We start from the raw sequence: 19429 nt of genomic DNA, 5'->3' as shown, positions 1-19429 counted from the left end.
CCCAGCATCAGGATTTCTTCCAATGAGTCAGCTGTTCACGTCAGGAAGCCAGAATATTGGAGCTTCAGCTTCAGCATCAGTCTTTCCAATGAGTATTCAGGGTTGATTTCCTTTAAGATTGACTGGTTTGATCTCCTTGCTGTCCAAGGGGCTTTCAAGTGTTTTCTCCAGCACCACACTTCAAAGGCATCAATTTTTCAGGGCTCTGCCATTCAAAGATACTATATACTATATTCCCCACATTGTACATTTCATATGCATGGCTTATTTATTTTGCAACTGGAAGCTTGTGCCTCTTCATCTCCCTTAACTATTTCTTTTTCTTCCCTCCTCACTCCCTGCATCTCTAGCAACCATCTGTTTGTTCTCTGTCTATAAATCTGTTTTGTTATGTTGTTCCTTTTTGTTTTTTTTAGATATTTGTATAAGTAAAATCATACAGTATTTGTCTTTCTGTGACTATTTCACTTAGTATAATATTCTCTAGGTTCATCCGTGTTATTGCAAATGGCAAGATTTCATTCTGGCTGAGTAATATTCCATTGTGTGTGTGTGTGTGTGTGTTTGTGTGTGAGTGAGACCACATCTTCTTTATCCATTTGTCTGTTGATGTGCACTTGAATTGCTTCTGTATCTTGGCTATTGTGAATAATGCTTTAATGAATATAGGAGTATATAGTCTTTTCAAATTAATGTTTGTGTTTTCTTTGATTAAATACTCAGGGATGAAATTTCTGGATCATATGGTAGTTTTATTTTTAATCTTTTGAGGACTCTCTGTACTGTTTTTCATAACAACTGTACCAATTTATATTCCCACCAACAGTGCAGGGGGATTTAGTTTTCTCCACGTTGTTATTTGTTGTTTTTTTGATAATAGCCATTTTGACAGGTGTGAGGTGATAATCTCATTGGGGTTTTGATTTGTTTTCCCTGATGACTAGTGATGTTGGGCATCTTTTCATGTGGCTCTTGGCCATCTGAATGGCTTCTTTGGAAAAGTATCTATTTAGATCCTCTGTCCATTTTTTAATTGGGTTGTTTATTTTTTGGGTGTTGAGTTGTATGAGTTTTTGTATATTTTGTATATTAACCCCTTATCACATATATCACTTACAAATATCTTCTCCCATTCAGCAGGTGGTCTTTTTGTTTTTCTGATAGTTTCTTTCACTGTCAAAAGCTTCTTAGTTTAATGTAGTCCCATTTATTTTTGCTATTATTTCTCTTGCCTGAGGAGACATAGCCAAAAAGATATTTTTAAGACCAGTGTCAAAGAGATTACTGCCTACATTTTCTTCTAGAAGTTTTGTGGTTTCAAGTCTTATATTTAAGTCTTTAATCCATTTTGAATTTATTTTTGTGCATAATGTGAGAGTTTTCCATTTGGATTCTTTTGCGTTATAACTGTCCAGTTTTTCCAACATCATTTATTGAAGAGGCTGTCTTTCCTACACTGTGTATTCTTGCCTGCTTTGTTGTAGATTAGTTGCCTAAAGGCACTTCTCACAGAATTAGAATAAATAATTCTAAAAAATGTGCAGAGACACAAAGACTTCAAATAGCCAAAACAATCTTGAAAAAGAAGAGCTAAAGGTATCACTTGCTCTTACTTCAGACTGTACTACAGAACTATAGTCATCAAAGCAGTGTGGTACTGGCACAAAAACAGACAGACACACAGATCAGTAGAACAGAATAGAGACCTCAGAAATGAACTCATACTTGTATGTGCAATTAATTTTCACAAACATTTTTTAAATTTTAAGAGTTATACATTATAAAATTCATTTATGTGTAGACTCTGGCAAGTGATACTAGTTTTCCATTTATAGAAATGGTATAAACTACTTTAGAATGAATTAAATTAAAAGATTGTGTCTATTTATAAAGAGAAGAACATAAATAGAAATGATAATACATGGTGCTACGTGTGGTGGCAGAAGTTGAGAAAGTTGATGCATGATTAACTGAAGTTTGTGAAACATTGGCTTATTGGAAAATAATATATATTATACTTGCTTACAGTACTGTAATTTTAATTAATTGTTAAATTAAAATCTCACAGCTTATTGGTCATACATATATGTTAGAATGTTAGCTCTTTAAGAATTTTTTATTAAAAGTTAAAAGAGTTATTTGGATCTTGATATGTGGCATCAGTGTTTTGTGTGTGTGTGTTCTTAGTTGCTCAGTTGTGTCCGACTCTTTGTGACCCCATGGACTGTAGCCCTCCAGGCTCCTCTGTCCATGGGGATTCTCCAGGCAAGAATACCAAAGTGGGTTGCCCTCCTCTAGGGGATCTTCCCAACCCAGGGATCGAACCCAGTTTTCCCACATTGCATCAGTGTTAATGAGCAGAAAAAAATTAGTCTAATTGGTTGACTCCTAAATGTGGGCTCAGCTGGTAAAGAATCTGCCTGCAGTGTGGGAGACCTGGGTTCGATCCCTGGGTTGGGAAGATCCCCTGGAGAAGGGAAAGGCTACCCACTCCTGTATTCTGGGCTGGAGAATTCTATGGATTGTGTAGTCCATGGGATCGCAAAGAGTCAGACACGACTGAGCAACTTTCACTTCAATAGGTTGGTTAGGAGTAAGAACATATATGTTAAATGTTATTCTATTGAGAAGAGTTATAGGACTTCCTGGCAAAGAGTGGGAAAATTTTATAAAAGCCATGCATGTACTCACTAATTTCAGGGTAAATTGTTACAGGGCTTCCCTTGGCTCAATGATAAAGAATACTCCTGCCAACGCAAGAGATGTAGGTTTGATCTCTGGGTAGGGAAGATCCCCTCAAGAAGGAAATGGTGACCCACTCCAGTATTCTTGCCTGGGAAATCCCATCAACAGAGGAGGCTGGCAGGCTACAGTCCATAGGATCACAAAAGAGTTAAACACTACTTAGCGACTAAACAACAACAATAAAACCAAGCACTGTACAAAGGGCTTTTGTTAAATTTTATCAGTCAAAGGTTGGGGAAGATTCTTCCAGTTTGGATTCATGTATGCTAATATCTATGGCACCCCACTCCAGTACTCTTGCCTGGAAGATCCCATGGATGGAGGAGCCTGGTAGGCTGTAGTCCATGGGGTCGCTAAGAGTCGGACACGACTGAGCGACTTCCCTTTCACTTTTCACTTTCATTGATTGGAGAAGGAAATGGCAACCCACTCCAGTGTTCTTGCCTGGAGAATCCCAGGGATGGGGGAGCCTGGTGGGCTTCCGTCTCTGGGGTCGCACAGAGTCGGACACGACTGAAGCGACTTAGCAGCAGCAGCAGCAGTGAGCAGAGCATTATTTTTTTTTCCTGAGAAACAGAAAAAGAAAATCAGGATATTTAGAAGATACTTTGGAGTTAATTTTATTCAGCAATTACTTTTAGAAATATTAGAGTATCTGGGAACAATTTTTTGAATATTAGTTAAATATAGACTTTATTTTTGGGAAGATACACATTTAATACTTTGTAAATGATTTAGTTATTCCACATTAAAAAAATAAATGAATATACATTAGTACATAATACAAGAAATGTGAAGATAGTAGAAAATATAAAGTCCTCCCTCCTCCCACTAATCTTTCTTCAGCCCTATTCCTACACACAACTCCTATTAACAGTTTGAAGTCACATAATTTTAAAAGCCAGTGTAATGGCTTTTGTAAATTGAAAGAGTAGGGATCTTTGTTTCTGTCACAGATTCTGCTTGCATTGCCCGTATCTGTATTTTTAAGCAGATGTGATGTGTGGAATTACTGTGGCCTTTGGATTCAAATCAGAATTGGAATTCTAACTGCATCACAGAGCAGCCATGAGAGTTTGGGAAGTTCCTTACCTTTCTGAGCTTTAGGTTCCTCAACAGCAAAGGCTTAATAAATTTGTTTTATTTCTGAACTCTAGTCTTTCTCTTTTTAATCAGTGGCATATCAAAGAAGACCTGGCATAAGAATCCAAGACATTTTTTCTCCTGGAAAGATGGAATTTGTCATTTTAATGACCCCAGCATGCATGTATTCAGTGATGCACTGCTTTATTAGAATATTTCACCAGTCTCCCAAGTACCTATCATCAGGTTATAAAAGGACATTGCATTTACCTGCCCCTAGAATATTCCTGGAATTTAGATGGCCTCTGTTGAGTTTCACTTTGCACTTATTAATGATTAAGCACTGGGATAAAAATAAAAACAAAGACTCTCATCTTACAGTGTGAGAATATGGGTCATGTGTGCTAAGTCATGCAGGTAAGATGAGTAGCAAAACTCTGTGGGGTAACCGGTCTAGAGAAGTCTTTCATGTGGGCTGTTAACTCCCTCCTGTAGAATGATTGCCTCAAAATTAAATGGAGTTAATGTAATTGCTCCTGAGAATGGAAATGTATTTTGCTTTTCAAAGATGGTTGTATAAGCTTTAATTATCTAATCCAAACACAGGAGCTTTCTACAAACAGTTTTCTCTTTTAGCAGGCATAGTCAACTTGCAAATACTGCTGCATCTTTAGGCTTGAAAAATCATTGCATTATAACCAAACCTGTAGAGTATTATATAATCTACCCATTAGGGAACAACAAACTCCTGTTTTAATGTTGGTTACTGAAAATGGTTTTTAAAGCTAGGGTTGGTTTAAGTGAATTTTTGTAATCATTTTAGCTGCAACTCGAGATGTGGTTCTCCACTGGTGGAGTCTGCATCTCCTGTCTGGATCATTCTTTTACCATGGTTTCATTTCCTCTGCTGTTTTTGTTTCATATTCAGTTCACTTTGTTTGGTAGGTGCTTTATCAGACCTTGTTTACTTGTCATAGGAATATGGAACTTTCTTAATAAAAGTTAGAAGTATTTTTTTAATATATTGATTTTAGCTTTCTTTTTTTAGAGAATTGAGTTGTTTTCTAGTCTTGAACTTACTAATAATTAAATACGTGTAATATATTGCTACCAGAATAGCTTAAAGCTGAAAGAAACTTTGTAAGCAGAGAATAAACCCTACTTTTTAAGAACTGGGACTCTTGTCATTTTTGTTGTTGAAACGCATAGGGTTTTTTGTTTTGTTTTTGTTTCTTGGCTGTTCTATGTGGTATTCAGGATCTTAGTTTCCCAACCAGGGATCCAACCTGTTCCCCCTGCACTGGGAGCATGGAGTCTTAATCACTGGACTGCCAGGGAAGTTCCATGCATAGGGTTTTGATGTTGGGACATATTAAGGAAATAATGCCATTAATTCTAGGTAGAGAGGATTTTAGGGATCAAATTTGATTCAAACTGTAGAGGAAAAGGATCAGTGCTCTTGTCTGAGAATTAAAATATTAAACTGCACTTAGAATAAAATCAAACTCTCATCATGGCTTGCAAGGCTCTTCACTGACTCTCCCTTCTTCCCCCTTCCCTAGCCTCTGATCTCTGTCCGGCTCACCAAGCGCTGTCCCCACTCAAGGACCTAGCCCCTTCTGTCCCCCCTTTCCCTTAGCTATTCCATGGGTTTCCTCCTACATCTCTCCCAGAGACCCCTTCCTGACCACTTCGAGGTATTAAGTAGGTCTTCTCTTGTCCAGGACTCTGCGTATTTCCTTTTTAGCACTTATTTCAGACTGTATTTATTTTTTAATAAATAATTTATTAATTATTGTTTTTGCCTCTCAAGAACATAAATTCTATTAAGAAAGGTGGCAATTCCTCATACAGTGCCTGGCATCTATTGTATATAGTCAATAAATTGATTAAGTGGAAATAGTTTACTGGTTTTAAGAACTCTTTTTTATTTGTGTCTTTATTTAAGATAGTTTGTCCTGCTGGTCTGGAGGGATTTAAACATCCTCGACATCAAGAGCCTAGCCAGTATGTTTTCCAGTGCTCTTACCAGCATGCATTTCCTCTCATTTCATTGTGATTTTATTGATTGTTTAGAGAGCAACATAGGCATTCCTCAGAGCAGGCAGAGAACTCAGTAGATCTCCCATGGGTCCTGTACCCTGAGATGTCTTTCAGAATTCACCAGGAACTAAATTACTTCACAGCAGATCTTCTGTGAAGGACAGAGAACTCTATATTGGTCTTTGGTGAACACACAGTTCAATCATGGAGGTACAATTATTCTGTTCCCTAGAGAAAACCCTGCCATTATTTCTGTTCAACGTGCCTTTAAACAGCCCTGGATGGCCCCTTTATGGGTTTGCCCTGTGTCTTTTGGAGAAGGAAATGGCAACCCACTCCAGTACTTTTGCCTGGAAAATTCCATGGACAGAGGAGCCTGATAGGCTACAGTCCACAGGGTTGCAAAGAGTCAGACACTGAGCAACTTCTTTCCTGTGTCTTTAAGCTCTTACTCATCCTTAAGCCAAAGGCTGCTGTTCAGCTTTAAGCTGAAAAGGAAAGTTTGGCAGCCTGCTTGCTGTCTAAATATCAACATTATCACCATGCCAGTTGTCATATTCAGAGTGAAAGAACGGAAATGCAAATTTGGTGAGTAAGTAAAATTAGTTTTGTGTCATACTTTGGTTGTATTCTAAATGTTGCTATTTATTTGTCTTAGGTAATCTATTTAAAGAAGACACCAGAAGAAGCCTACAGAGCACTCCTCTCTGGCTCAAACCCCCCCTATCTTCCATTCAGGTATAACTGCTTGTGAGACTTGAGCTGTGGCACTTTGCTGGGCAGCTCTCTCTTTTAGAGTTGGATTATTGTGTTTTTTAACTGTATTAAGACTATGACTGTGATGTTATGTGGAATGAAATGAGACTAGTGTTTATTATTTCATTTTTTTAGAGATCCCCTCCCCCATCTAGTAAGAATAAAATAGCTTTCTCTTTTTAGGAATTATTTTTTTCCTTGAATTTTTTCCTGTATCTTGATGATTTAAGCATGAAGAGTACCTGGTTTATGACCTAATTAACCATGTCAAGATTTGTTAAATTTCAATAATCGGGTAAAGAATCCATCTGCAATGTGAGAGACCTGGGTTTGATCTCTGGGTTGGGAAGAACCCCTGGAGAAGGGAAAGGCTACCCACTCCAGTATTCTGGCCTGAAAAATTCCATGAACTGTATAGTCCATTGAATCGCAAAGAGTCGGACACGACTGAGTGACTTTCACTTGCATATTACTGATTCATCCATTCTTTCTTTCATTTTGTGAGCGTTGATTGAGCTCTGACCAAATGTCAGGGACTGGAAATATAGAATAAGACCCTGAAAGTACCTTCCCAGATGCACATCTTTAGTGGGGACCCTAAATCACTTGTTCAGCAGACACATCTAGCTTCCATCCAGAGAAAGGCTGTCTCTCATTACAGTGTTGGAAAACGATATTTTGTAAGTATCACTTGAAGATGTTTTAAAATTTCAGGTAAACTTGAGCTTATTTGTAGAGTAGAAGGGAACATATATCAGAACTTCCACAACAGACATCTCTGATAGAATTGAGAATGATTCTAATATTTTTGCCTTTTTATTAGTGTACAAATCTACAAGCATATGGATTGCTTACTATTGTTACTAATATCAAAATTACCAACAATAAAGAAAGAAAAGAACAGGAAAAATTGAGGAGACCTCTTTGTGTTCATTACTCTCCTGAAACTCACAAAAGCAGGTCCCAGTGCCTCACACTTAAAGATGCTTTTTGTAAATATTTATTCTAATGAATAAATTAAGACTGAATCCTCTGAGATTCAGAGGATTCCCACCTCTGTTTCTTGACCACAGAAAAGAGTATTATTAGACACAGGGTGGGTGTCAAGGAGAGGAGGAGTAGGGGGTGACAGCGCCTAGTATGCTTTAGCTTCTCAGTGAAAGCAAGGGGTGAAGTACTGGAATTGGGACAGTGAGAGGAAAATATCCTCAAGCAGCCCAGAGGATAAGCTAATTAGACATTGAAGGGCAGATAGAAGAGGGCAGATTATGAGAAATGCATGTTAGTTGCTCAGTTGTGTCCAGCACTTTACGATCCCATGGACTGTAGCCTGCTAGGCCTTCCTGTCCATGGGATTCTCCAAGCAAGAGTCCTGGAGTGGATAGCCATTCCCTTTTCCAGGGGATGTTCCCAACCCAGGGATCAAAGCCAGGTCTCCTGCATTGCAGGCAGATGCTTTACCACTGGGCTTCCCTGGTGGCTCAGTTGGTAAAGCATCTGCCTAAAATGCAGGAGACCCAGATTTGATCCCTGGGTCAGGAAAAGATCCTCTGGAGAAGGAAATGGCAACCCACTCCAGGACTCTTGCCTGGAGAATTCCATGGACAGAGGAGCCTGGTGGGCTATAGTCCACAGGATTGCGAAGAGTAGGACCCCGTGATTGTGCAACTTTCACTTTCACTTTTCTTTACCGCTAGCGCCACCTGGGAGGCCCAGGATTATGAGAGGAGAGTTTTAATGGTGATGAGAAAGCAGTTATTTCCTTCCACTTCTAATGCCTTCTAGAATTTGAAAGTTCTTTGCACAATATAATTCTGTTTTTTAGAAAAGCATAATTGTTTTAGTCAGTTTGGGCTGTACCATAGCCTGGGTGAGTTGTAAATAACTGAAGTTTGTTTCTCATGGTTCTACAGTCTGATCAGGGACCAGCATGGTCAAGTTCTGGTGAGAGCCCTCTTCAGGGATGCACCTGCTCACCTCTTGCTGTGTCCTCACATAGTGGGGAGAGGGCAGAAAAACTCTCTGGGGTTCTTTTTTAAAAGAGCATTCATCTCAATCATGAGGGCTCCACCCTCATAACCTAATTACTTCCCAAGGTCCCACTTCCTAATACAATCCCATTGGGGGTTAGGTTTTCAACATATGACTTTTGGGGGACACAAACATTCAGTTCATTGTGGTAATGATAATATTAATTACTTCCTAAATTCTAAGCAAAGTGGTTAAGAGTGTATGATTTGAAGGCAGAGACTCTGCCTGGGTTTGAAGATTTGTTCTGCTCTTTTCTGTATATAGTAAGTACATGTAATTTGGGCAAATTACTTATCCTTTCTGAGTTTCAGCTTCCTTTTCTGTACAATGGCTTCAAGGCTATCTTAGAGATGAAATGAGGTAATGCTGTATCACTGTCCTGCTGCAGTACCTGGTTTGTGTTTTTCTCGTTCTTGTTAGTACTATTACTATTTATTAATAAGACATAAGGATTATCCATAGGATATAAAATGAATAGGAAGTGTTTCTAATGATCATACATTCTAGTAGGGGCAGGTGGCTCTATAGGCACATAATTAATTATTTAAAAACTGGGTTGTATAAAAATAGAAGAAAAGATTCTGACAGAAATGTGAGAAAGTATCAGACTCATTTAAACTGGACTTTTAAAGGGTTTGGAGGTAGAGAGTGGAGGAGGGAAAGTTCGCCATGAGTGTGCCCTGCTGGACAGTCCTAGAAGGCATTGTGTCTGAGACAACTTCCAACATTGGTAGGAACCATAGCATCCATGGTGAGAAAGGGGCCAATAACTGTGAAGGGATCATAGATGTACTTTTCCTGGAGACAGTGATGATTCTTTAAAATTTTTTTTTAAATCAGAAAAATGTTTACAGTTTTTGTTGTTATTTTGAAAACAGCACATGCACCTCGGAATTGTAATGCTGTAACATTGGTAAAATTGTAATTCCAGTCAGTAGGCCCAGTGGGCAATGTATCTATTCAGGTATTTTAAGTGGAAAATATATATTAATTTTTATGCTTTTAATGTTATCCACTCAAAATTCATGGGAGATGTATTTGTTTCACAAGCCAGATGAGCCTTGTTATCCTTAATTGTCAATTTAGATGAAGATATTGAGGAGGAGAAGGAAAGAATGAATATTTCCTTTAAGCATAACTTTATTTTAGCTTATATGTGACAGGTAATTAGTTTCCTGAGAACTAGAATTTTTCAATAATTGATAAGATTGGAATGGAAGAAAAGATAGTAAGAAAATTATTACTACTACATAGACTTAAATCATAATTTTTATAGTTGTAGCCTATTTTTCCAAATTGTTATTTAAATATTTGAAAATATTTCTGTGGTTAAATACATTAATGTGGTTTAAATATTTTTAAAATATATAACAAGGTATTATTGAAAAATCTCTCTCCCACCCTTGATTCTTATCTATCTGGTCCTTTCTGGTATCTTCTGGTATTGGTTTATTCTATATCCTTCTAGAGTTTCTTTATGTGTATATAAGCAAATAAAGATATTATGTAGCCTTTTAAGTCTAAAAAAAGTCTTATATTTCCCATTTTATCACAAAATGTGACATATTATATGTACTATTCTGCATTTTGATTTTTTTCCCCCTTAACTCATCTTGGATATCTTTTTACACAAATACATAGAGACCGTCCCTCCTCATTTTGTCATGCTGCTGCTGCTGCTAAGTCACTTCAGTCATGTCCGACTCTGTGTGACACCATAGACTGCTATATAATGTACAAAGTGCATTTAACCAGTCTCTCTCAGGTAGACATTTAGATCATTTCCTGTCTTTTAAACTGTAGCCTTTTAATTCAGATGATCTCAAATGTCTTTTAGAAGAAACTGAGATAATACTCTGGAGAATATTATAGTATTGCTGTTAGACCTAAAAAGTTTGAGTAATGTGTAATGAGTAATGAGTAATGTGTAATGAGTAATTCTGAAAAAAGAATGCTTAACACAGACATTTTTTCTTAGTTTAGGCACCTATTTCCAACTAAAAGTTTGATCTTGAACATGTTGTATGTTGAGTTGTATTTATATTAAGTTGCATTTCTAAATCCGTACTCTTTGTAAATCATACATTTGAAGCAGAAAATACTACACAATGTGCATTTATAATTCAGTGAAAAATTTAGTTGAAAGAATACTACTAGTTTTCTGGAATTTTATTACAGAAACAGTTTTTTCTCCTAATGCTGACATAAGATGGGAAGTGATTTTAGTCTACAGCCCAGATCAACTTAAGGCTGATGCAGTACTATTAAGAATCATTTTTATACTAGTTCTGGTCAGCCATCATCACCTTGGCCTTCCTTTGATCTAGGGTTTCATTCCATTTATTGTTAAATTACACTTCTGTGTTCATTCTCTAGATTTTTTTTTTTAAATCCTTCTTTCTTTATTAATACTTTTGCATTAATCTGCATTGATGCTGCATTAATTTGCATAATTCTACATTAATCTTTCTGCATTAACACTTCTATTTAAAAAACAGGAATTTGCAAAAGGAACTTCTATTTAAATGTGATTGTTAAAAAAAAATAAAAATAAATAAATGTGATTGTTTTATCGTGTAAGAATTAAGAAAAATGAAGAGAGTTTTGAAGGCCTGTTGAAGTGTGAATGGTGTCTTTGTATGCCCTCTTTACTGAAACGCCTGTGTTGCTGTTTGTTCTATACATAGTTTTAGTGTCTTTCTAATAAAAGTGTTTTAAGGTTTAAATTTAAATAATGCTGTTCTTCAACATTTTATTGATTTAACAAAAATTTACTGGAGCAGTCTCTTCTGTAGTGACTTGGCTCATTTTTCTAGAGAAGCTTGGCAGGTCCTGTGCCTATAATTTACTATTACATTTTGTTCATGGCCTATTACGTTTGCTACATAAACCATGAAAACAAATGTCTTATATTGTGATTATTTGTTTGCAGAGCTGACTCTCCATCAAATACAGCACAGTCTTCTCTCAAGGACTGGGATTGGACTCTTCTTATTTGTGTGCCAGGGAATAATATATACACTAATTAATTTATTGCTTTTTCTGTGCATGTCACTGTGATAGTCTATGGGTTTAAAGGTTATTAGGACAACCAGGTGGAGAAGGCAGTGGCAACCCACTCCAGTACTCTTGCCTGGAAAATCCCATGGGCGGAGGAGCCTGGTAGGCTGCAGTCCATGGGGTCGCTAAGAGTCTGACACAACTGAACGACTTCGCTTTCACTTTTCACTTTAACGCATTGGAGAAGGAAATGGCAACCCACTCCAGTGTTCTTGCCTGGAGAATCCCAGGGATGGGGGAGCCTGGTGGGCTGCCGTCTATGGGATCGTACCGAGTCGGACACGACTGAAGTGACTTAGCAGCAGCAGCAGCAGCAGGACACCCAGGTACCTGCACTAGGGAACTCAGTGTGTAGTTTGTGTATGTGTAGGTATGTAAAGTAGTTAAAGGGTCTCATTAAAGTTTGGAATTAGGAGATGTGGGAATATTGAGGAAGGAGGTTTAACACTGGAACTGGAGATTGGAGATGTTAGGGATAGGTGCCATGAATGCCTTTCACTTTAAGATGAAAATGGAGAATAAAAATGCAGGAATTGGTCTTAGGTGCTGTAATTTTTCATTTGTATGGCATAGATTATCTTTTTATAATGATAAGTAGGATACTGTATAATATAATGTTTGCAGTGTATTGTTTTAACTAAAAGTACTATCTGATTGAGTTTTTCTATTTGTAAACTTTTTTATTTTTTAAATTATGAAAATGTAACACATTTATAGGAGACTTGGAAAATACAGAACAAAGTTACATAGTTCCACTATATATTACAATTATTTAATTAAATTAAGATTTTTAGTTAGAGTTTCAATATCAAACTCTCAAAAATTAATAGAATGAATATACAGAGAAATAGAAGGATAGAGTAGACCTGAAAAGCACTATGAACCAATTCAACATAATTAAGATTTATACAATTTTTACACAATGAGTGAGTGAAAGTTGCTCAGTTGTGTCTGACTCTTTCCGACCCTATGGACTATACAGTCCATGGAATTCTCTGGGCCAGAATACTGGAGTGCGTAGCCTTTCCCTTCTCCAGGGGGTCTTCCCAACCCAGGGATCAAACCCAGGTCTCCCACATATCAGGCGGATTCTTTATCAGCTGAGCCACAAGGGAAGCCCTGCTGTTGCTGCTGCTGCTGCTGCGTCGCTTCAGTCGTGTCCGACTCTGTGCAACCCCATAGACAGCAGCCCACCAGGCTCCCCCGTCCCTGGGATTCTCCAGGCAAGAACACTGGAGTGGGTTGCCATTTCCTTCTCCAATGCATGAAACTGAAAAGTGAAAGTGGAGTTGCTCAGTCATGTCTGACTCTTAGCGACCCCATGGACTGTAGCCCACCAGGCTCCTCCGTCCATGGGATTTTCCAGGCAAGAGTACTGGAGTGAGGTGCCATTGCCTTAGGATACAAATGCTATTCAAGTTCCTACAGACTACAAACTAGGAGACACTGGAACATATCCAGGGACATAAGACCAGGTGCAAAATTTGATGGTCTAAAGGTATTTTAATCATGCAGAGCCTGTTCTTTTATCACTGTGGAATAATGTGAGTTTTTCTATTTGGATTTATCTTACAAATTGTAAATAACCTAGCTAAAAATTCACTAAAGATGAAGCAAATTTAAGAAAAGGTTTAGATAGATTTACTGCTTATTCTTTTTTCCTTCCAGTTTTATTGAGATATAATTGATATACAACACTATAAATTTTAAGTGTACAGCAAAATGACTTGACATCCATATATTGTGGAATAATTACCACAGTAAGTTTAGTTAACATTTATTACCTCAGGTAGTTACAATTTTTTTATGATGAGAACTTTTAGGATCTGTTCCCTTAAGAACTTTCAAATACGCCATACAGCAGTGTTAACTCTGGTCATCATGCTGTGTTGTATATCCCCAGTACTTGTTTATCTTATAACCGGAGGTTTGTACCTTTTGACCATCTTCGTTCAATTCTCCCACTCCTACCTCCATCTGCTGCCTATCCTTGATTACTGTAAGTATAGTAGACTTTGGTGGCATTTAAATTTCTTCTTGGTGTGACACTCAATGGGTATTTGTTGTCATGTCTGCAGTTTTAGGGTGTTCCATTTAATTGAAAAGTAAATGTGTCAAAAGCTATACTTTTCACTTTACTAAAATCGCCAATGTATTTATCAAGAGTTTGGCTTAAAACTAGAGGAAAAGAGTATATTTCACTTACTTTAATTCTTTGAGTCCATTCATCTTTACTGTAGGCTTGGCCGTTGGCTGTCAAAGGAACAAGGGGCCTTTCATTTCTCGGGCCAGAGTCACAGAGTTTGAATTGGCGAGCCTGGTATGAGTCTTTTTAGGTTCTCTTCCGTCAGTCACTGTACTACCAAATTTATAGTGTGTACTGTTGACCAGTCATTCTACAAAGTCATATTAATTGCAGCCTGTCTATGAAATCACCAAACCTTAGTGGAATTCCTAGATTATTTTCTTGGTAGTCAATGGCAGTGGTTTTTAAATCTGCATTTTTGGGTGTTCATAAAACAGTGTTTGTGAAAACTCTCTAAATCTCTCCTAACATTGAAAAGGTAACCCGTCTAAATTGTACAACTCTGCTTTTATATCTTTTTTTGTGCTTTTAAATTCACTTGGCACTTCTCTTTTTGTTGGTCCATATGTATTAGCTTGGTAACTTTTTTGGTATTGATGATTCATAAATCTGCTAAAACCCAATTTTTCTATGACATATAAAATTAAATGGGGAATACAACCATACAGAAAATAAACAACATCAGGGTCCCAATTTCAAAGACAAATACCGAAAGCATGACTTAAAAAATAATGGCTTTAGGTGCAGAGGTGAGGATGAGATAGGGTGCTATGCTGACATCCAGTGAAATAAAGCTGGTTGAATGTTGGCTGTCTTGTCACCAGTTGTTAAGTTTAGCGTGTGTTTTGTTTTGTTATTTTTTTTGGTTGGTCTCATCCTGTATAGATCCAGGAACATATTTTTGCATGGCGAATTTATTTTAGCTTGAATAAGAGGCTTACAGTCAGTGTTTCCCTAAGGAATATTGCTTCTCATGTGTTTGTGTGCTAAGTCGCTTCAGTCGTGTCTGACTGTGACCCCCAGGCTCCTCTGTCTATGGGAGTCTGCAGGCAAGAATACTGGAGTGGGATGCCATGTCCTCCTCCAGGGGACCTTCCCTACCCAGGGATCGAACCCGTGTCTCTTACGTCACCTGCATTGGCAAGTGGGTTCTTTACCACGTGTGTCACCTGGGAAGCCCCATTTACTTGTTTTTTAGAAGTCTGGGAAGCTTTTAAAAAAGATTGATGCTGGTTCTACTTCCCAAAATTCTGATATAAGTGGCCTGAGGTGAAGTCTGGGTATTGGGATTTTTAAAAACTACCAAAATGATTCCAATATGCTGCCAAGGTTGTGAACTACTGCTCTATAAGATTTGTTGTTGTTGTTCAGTCACCCAGTTGTGTCTGACTCTTTGGGACCCCATGGACTACAGCACGCCAGGCCCCACTGACCCTCACCATATTCTGGAGTTTGCCCAAGTTCGTGTCCATTGCATTGGTGTTACTATCCAGCCATCTTACCCTCTGACACCCTCTTCTCCTCTTGCCTTCAATCTTTCCCAGCATCAGGGTCTTTTCCAATGAGTAGACTCTTCTCATCAGGTAGCCAAAGTATTGGAGCTTCAGCTTCAGCATCAGTCCTTCCAATGAATATTCAGGATCTATTTCCTTTAGGATGGACAGGGCTCTTTCTGTTAACATTCAGCAGAACTAGCCTTCTGAAACTCTACGGCACATTTCCTGATCCACACCTGTGTGGAACAAAATAGGTCTCTTGGGATTAGAATAAGAAGTTGCCATTTGTGGAAATGCTTTTGTGCTGTTTCCTTAGTCTTAGAAATAGATGGTGTGTCAAATAGGGGTATTTTATCTAATAGGAATAGGAATCTAACAGGAACAGGAGTTTTCTCTTAAAGCTGACTTGATATCAGAAAACCTTCCTTAATAGAGAACCCACAAACCTCTCCCTAGCAATCCTTTAATGACATTTGTTATTAAAATGAACCCATACTGTTTGTGTTCAGGGATGGGTTTGTTGTGTTTTGGGGATGACCCCTAGTGATATATCAGTTGCTGAGCTAGTAATGTGGCCCTGTCTTAACGGGAAATCTTCTCTGGGCATGCCAGAGCTTGTAGGTCTCAACAAAGGCTCAAAGGGGTCAACCTCTTAGAATTTGGCATTAGGCTGCCTACTTTCTTCTAAAGCAAAGTAAATATGTGCTAGCAGATGTTAGATGTAATTATAAAATGTATCTCAACATAAAATGTTGAACCAAATATTTGTTAGCTCGAATATGATACTGTGATTTTTGTTTGTATTTCAAAAGGAAAGTTGTCTTTAATACCATGTTTTTTTCCCTGAGTATCAAAAATGTAGAAACAAAATTTATTTTATGCTCTGCCGGGAGCTGGCGAGAGGCATTCCACTCATGACAAAGGTCGTGAGGAAGGAGGCTCAGCACACGCAAAGGCGGGATCGAGCCTCAGGAGTCCCCCTGGATATTCTCGAGCATCTACCCCCAAAAACCAGAGTCTGCCTACTTTATTGCTTTGTGCTCTCACCTCTGACTTTACTGGGGGCTGTCCCCCACCACCATCTCGCTCTCTCTGTCAAAGAGTTAACTTACAGCTCCAATTAATAAAGTTCCTGGGCAATTAGGAGTGTTTAAATCCAAACCCCTCAGATAGCTCTCTAACTCGCCTGACAAGTTTACCCGGACTCCTACAGCTATGCATACGATTGTTTACAGTCTCCCAGCCTCAAAAGGCACGGGAAGCTTAAGATATTCAAATAGCTTAGAGCCTCTCAGAGAGTTAGAAACTGTCAGAATAAACTAGTAAAAGATTTCATTGATGAGCCAGTGCTTGCTGCCAAGTTTCCACATCCCCTGAATTGTATCCTTGAATGTGTATTAATTAATATAGTTGGTATGTAGAAAAAATAAGTAGTGGCCTTGGTGTTAGCAACTTTAGACCCTTAAGGTAATAAATTCTTTCCTTTGTTGTAAACCCATTGCACCTCTGCCCTATGGGAATGCAATTTTATCTAACACCTTCTGCAATGCTCTAAGACTTTTCTTTCATTCTCAACTTTTCTTTATGATGGCCACTTCTCTGCTTCTCAGTGTTGATCTTTGGAGTCATTTCTGCCTCCATGAATCTTTTTGCTTTTGATGCTTGATGTGATTGGGAAAAAAATCTGCATTAGTTTTTTTAAAAATAATTTTATTTATTTATTTTTGGCTGTGCTGGCTCTTCGTTGCTTCATGGGTTTTTTTTTTCCTAGTTGTGGTGAGCAGGGGCTACTCTCAGTTGTGGTTCGAGGGCTTCTCCCTGGGGTGGCTTCTGTTGCTGAGCACTGACTCTGGGGCATGCGGGCTTCAGTAGGTGTTGCTCCCAGGCTCTGGAGCAGGCTCACAGGCTCAACAGTTGTGGCTCACAGGCTTAGTTGTTCCTCAGCAGGCGGGATCTTCTCAGATCGGGGTTTGAACTTGTGTCTCCTGTATTGGTGGGGCGGATTCTTTACCACGGAAGCACCAGGGAAGCCCCTGCCTTAGTTTTGAATAGTGAGGATGGGCTCGTTTCCTGAGTCTTGAAAATAGAAGAGAATAGATTATTCTGTCCAGACTGTTGAATCTATTCTCTACAGCTGGGGTGTATTGAGTAACTTGGACCACCATGAAAAGCAGATTTATCAGGTTTTCTTGTGACAGTGGTAAATAAGCACCACTATTCAGAATCTGAAAACAGAAACAACTGTCAAGGTCTGTATGACCCACTAAATACACAGAAGGAAGTGAGTTATATCTTTTTTTTTTTTTTTTTTTTGAAACATGGCAGTGCTTCAATAGTTTGAGTTGTGAAAACTGGCTCAGATTACTTTTTTTGTTATTCCTGTTTTTATGGTTTCGGATCAGGGTACCAAACTTTCTGTAGTCGGGTAAGTGCCAAATTTTTTGTACTCTTTATAGTACTTTTCCAATAGCCAGCCTTGGTTGATGAAAGTGCTTTGGAATAGTTTGCAGTCATTTGCCTTAATGAGCATAGGTATTTTGTTGAATGCCTCATATATGAAGCACTTATTTTCAATAGTGGAGTCAAAGACAATTTACTAGTATTTTTGTCTTTAAGCAAAGTTAAATGTGGTTAAATGGGGGACACTCAGATATTGATAAAAAGCCCAGAGCACAGCTCTTGGTCTCTTGCTGGTGCCTGTTATTGCTACTTCTAGACAGATTCTGTTTTGCTGATTTATATGACCTTTTACACCATGATTTAGAAGTGAATTTTTACATATCTCTGTTTCTTTAGATAAGCAAAAATGATTAGTGTATAGCTTTATGTTAAATCTGAAAAGAAGAGATTCTGTGTCGCATTTTTTTGTTAGGTACTGGTTGTGCTCAATTTTTGGCTCTGCCCCATGAAGCCATTTGATTTTGTTTTCAAGTGGGAAATAGCTTTGTCCTCCCCACTGGTTCTTATCAAATATATTTTTATCTTATAGGTATTAGATAATATTAAACAATTGGCTTATTCTTTTCTAGGGACCTGGTACATATATGTCACAGATGTGTTCAGAGACTGAAAGCCAGGTGTACTTTGGACAGTTGTATAAAGTATTTAGTACATTGCCTAATTCCCAGGTATCCATACAAATTAGTCTAGAGCTGAATGGCCTAGAACAGTAGCTACAACCTACATGTACTATTCAGCACTTGCAATTTGTTTAGTCCAAACTGAAATAGACTGTAAGACTACCAAACACACATTAGATTTCAAAGACTTAGTATAAAAAAGTAAAATATCTTATAATTATGTTGATTATGTTCTGAACTGATAATATTTCAGACTGGATTAAACAAAATATATTATTGAAATTGATGTCATTTATTTCTTTTTACTTTAGTATGGGTATGTAAAAATTAAAATTACACATGTGGCTCTCTATTGCATTATATTTCTGTTGGAAAACTATGATCTAGATTACATTTTTGTGACTGTATATAGTTGATGATTACAGATTGTTTTATATAATTTTTACTTTGAAATGTCAGTAGTTCCCAGCCACTTAGAGTTGTTCGGGCATATGTTGAATGGTCTCCTGGTAATGGTCATTCATTCATTCATACAACAGCCACAGCATAGTAATGTGTGCAATACTGTACTAGACTCTGGGCATACAGCATAAAGAACACATTCTCTGTCCTTAGGAAGCTTGTGATCTTGTGCTGGTTGTGCAGATGGGATTCAGTTCGGTGGTTGGAACAGTGCTCAGATGACCTTTGAGATCCTTTCTAACCCACTGCTCTGCAGATATTTGCCTACCTTGTAGCTACTTGCTATCCAGAGGATTTGCAGAGAATCATAGAATCAAGACATATAAAGGAGGCATTTCTGTTATTTCTTAGTCCATTTGCTATAGCTCTTTTTTATTCTTTAATGGAATCTCCACATTGTAAACCATGCAACTCTGTTTTTCATTTTTTTCTTCAAACAACTTCATTACCAGAAATGTTTTCTTACTATTTTGTGTAAATATGTTCTTTCATCTCTGGTTTCATCTGCTTATTATTACCATTTGCAGGGTTGCTTCATTCTGAGTGATTTCTTAGATTCACAGGTTGCAGGCAGTGGTGTGCTGGTA

General features: G+C 37.9%; 1 protein-coding gene across 7 annotated transcripts in view; it reads left to right on the top strand.

Annotated features, from left to right (window-relative positions):
• Nucleotides 1-19429, top strand: part of CDC14A (cell division cycle 14A) — a 189697-nt gene that overhangs the window by 61852 nt on the left and 108416 nt on the right. For all 7 annotated transcript variants that reach the window (XM_070367597.1, XM_070367594.1, XM_070367598.1 and 4 more), the window contains one exon: nt 6530-6609. In XM_070367597.1, coding sequence (XP_070223698.1) covers nt 6530-6609 — 80 coding nt within the window. The remainder of the gene's footprint in view (nt 1-6529; nt 6610-19429) is intronic.

This window comes from Bos mutus, chromosome 3, assembly GCF_027580195.1.
Source record: "Bos mutus isolate GX-2022 chromosome 3, NWIPB_WYAK_1.1, whole genome shotgun sequence".
Taxonomy (NCBI): Eukaryota; Metazoa; Chordata; class Mammalia; order Artiodactyla; family Bovidae; genus Bos; species Bos mutus.
Note: the sequence above shows the minus strand (reverse complement) of the source record. Positions and strands in the feature narration are given on the sequence as shown.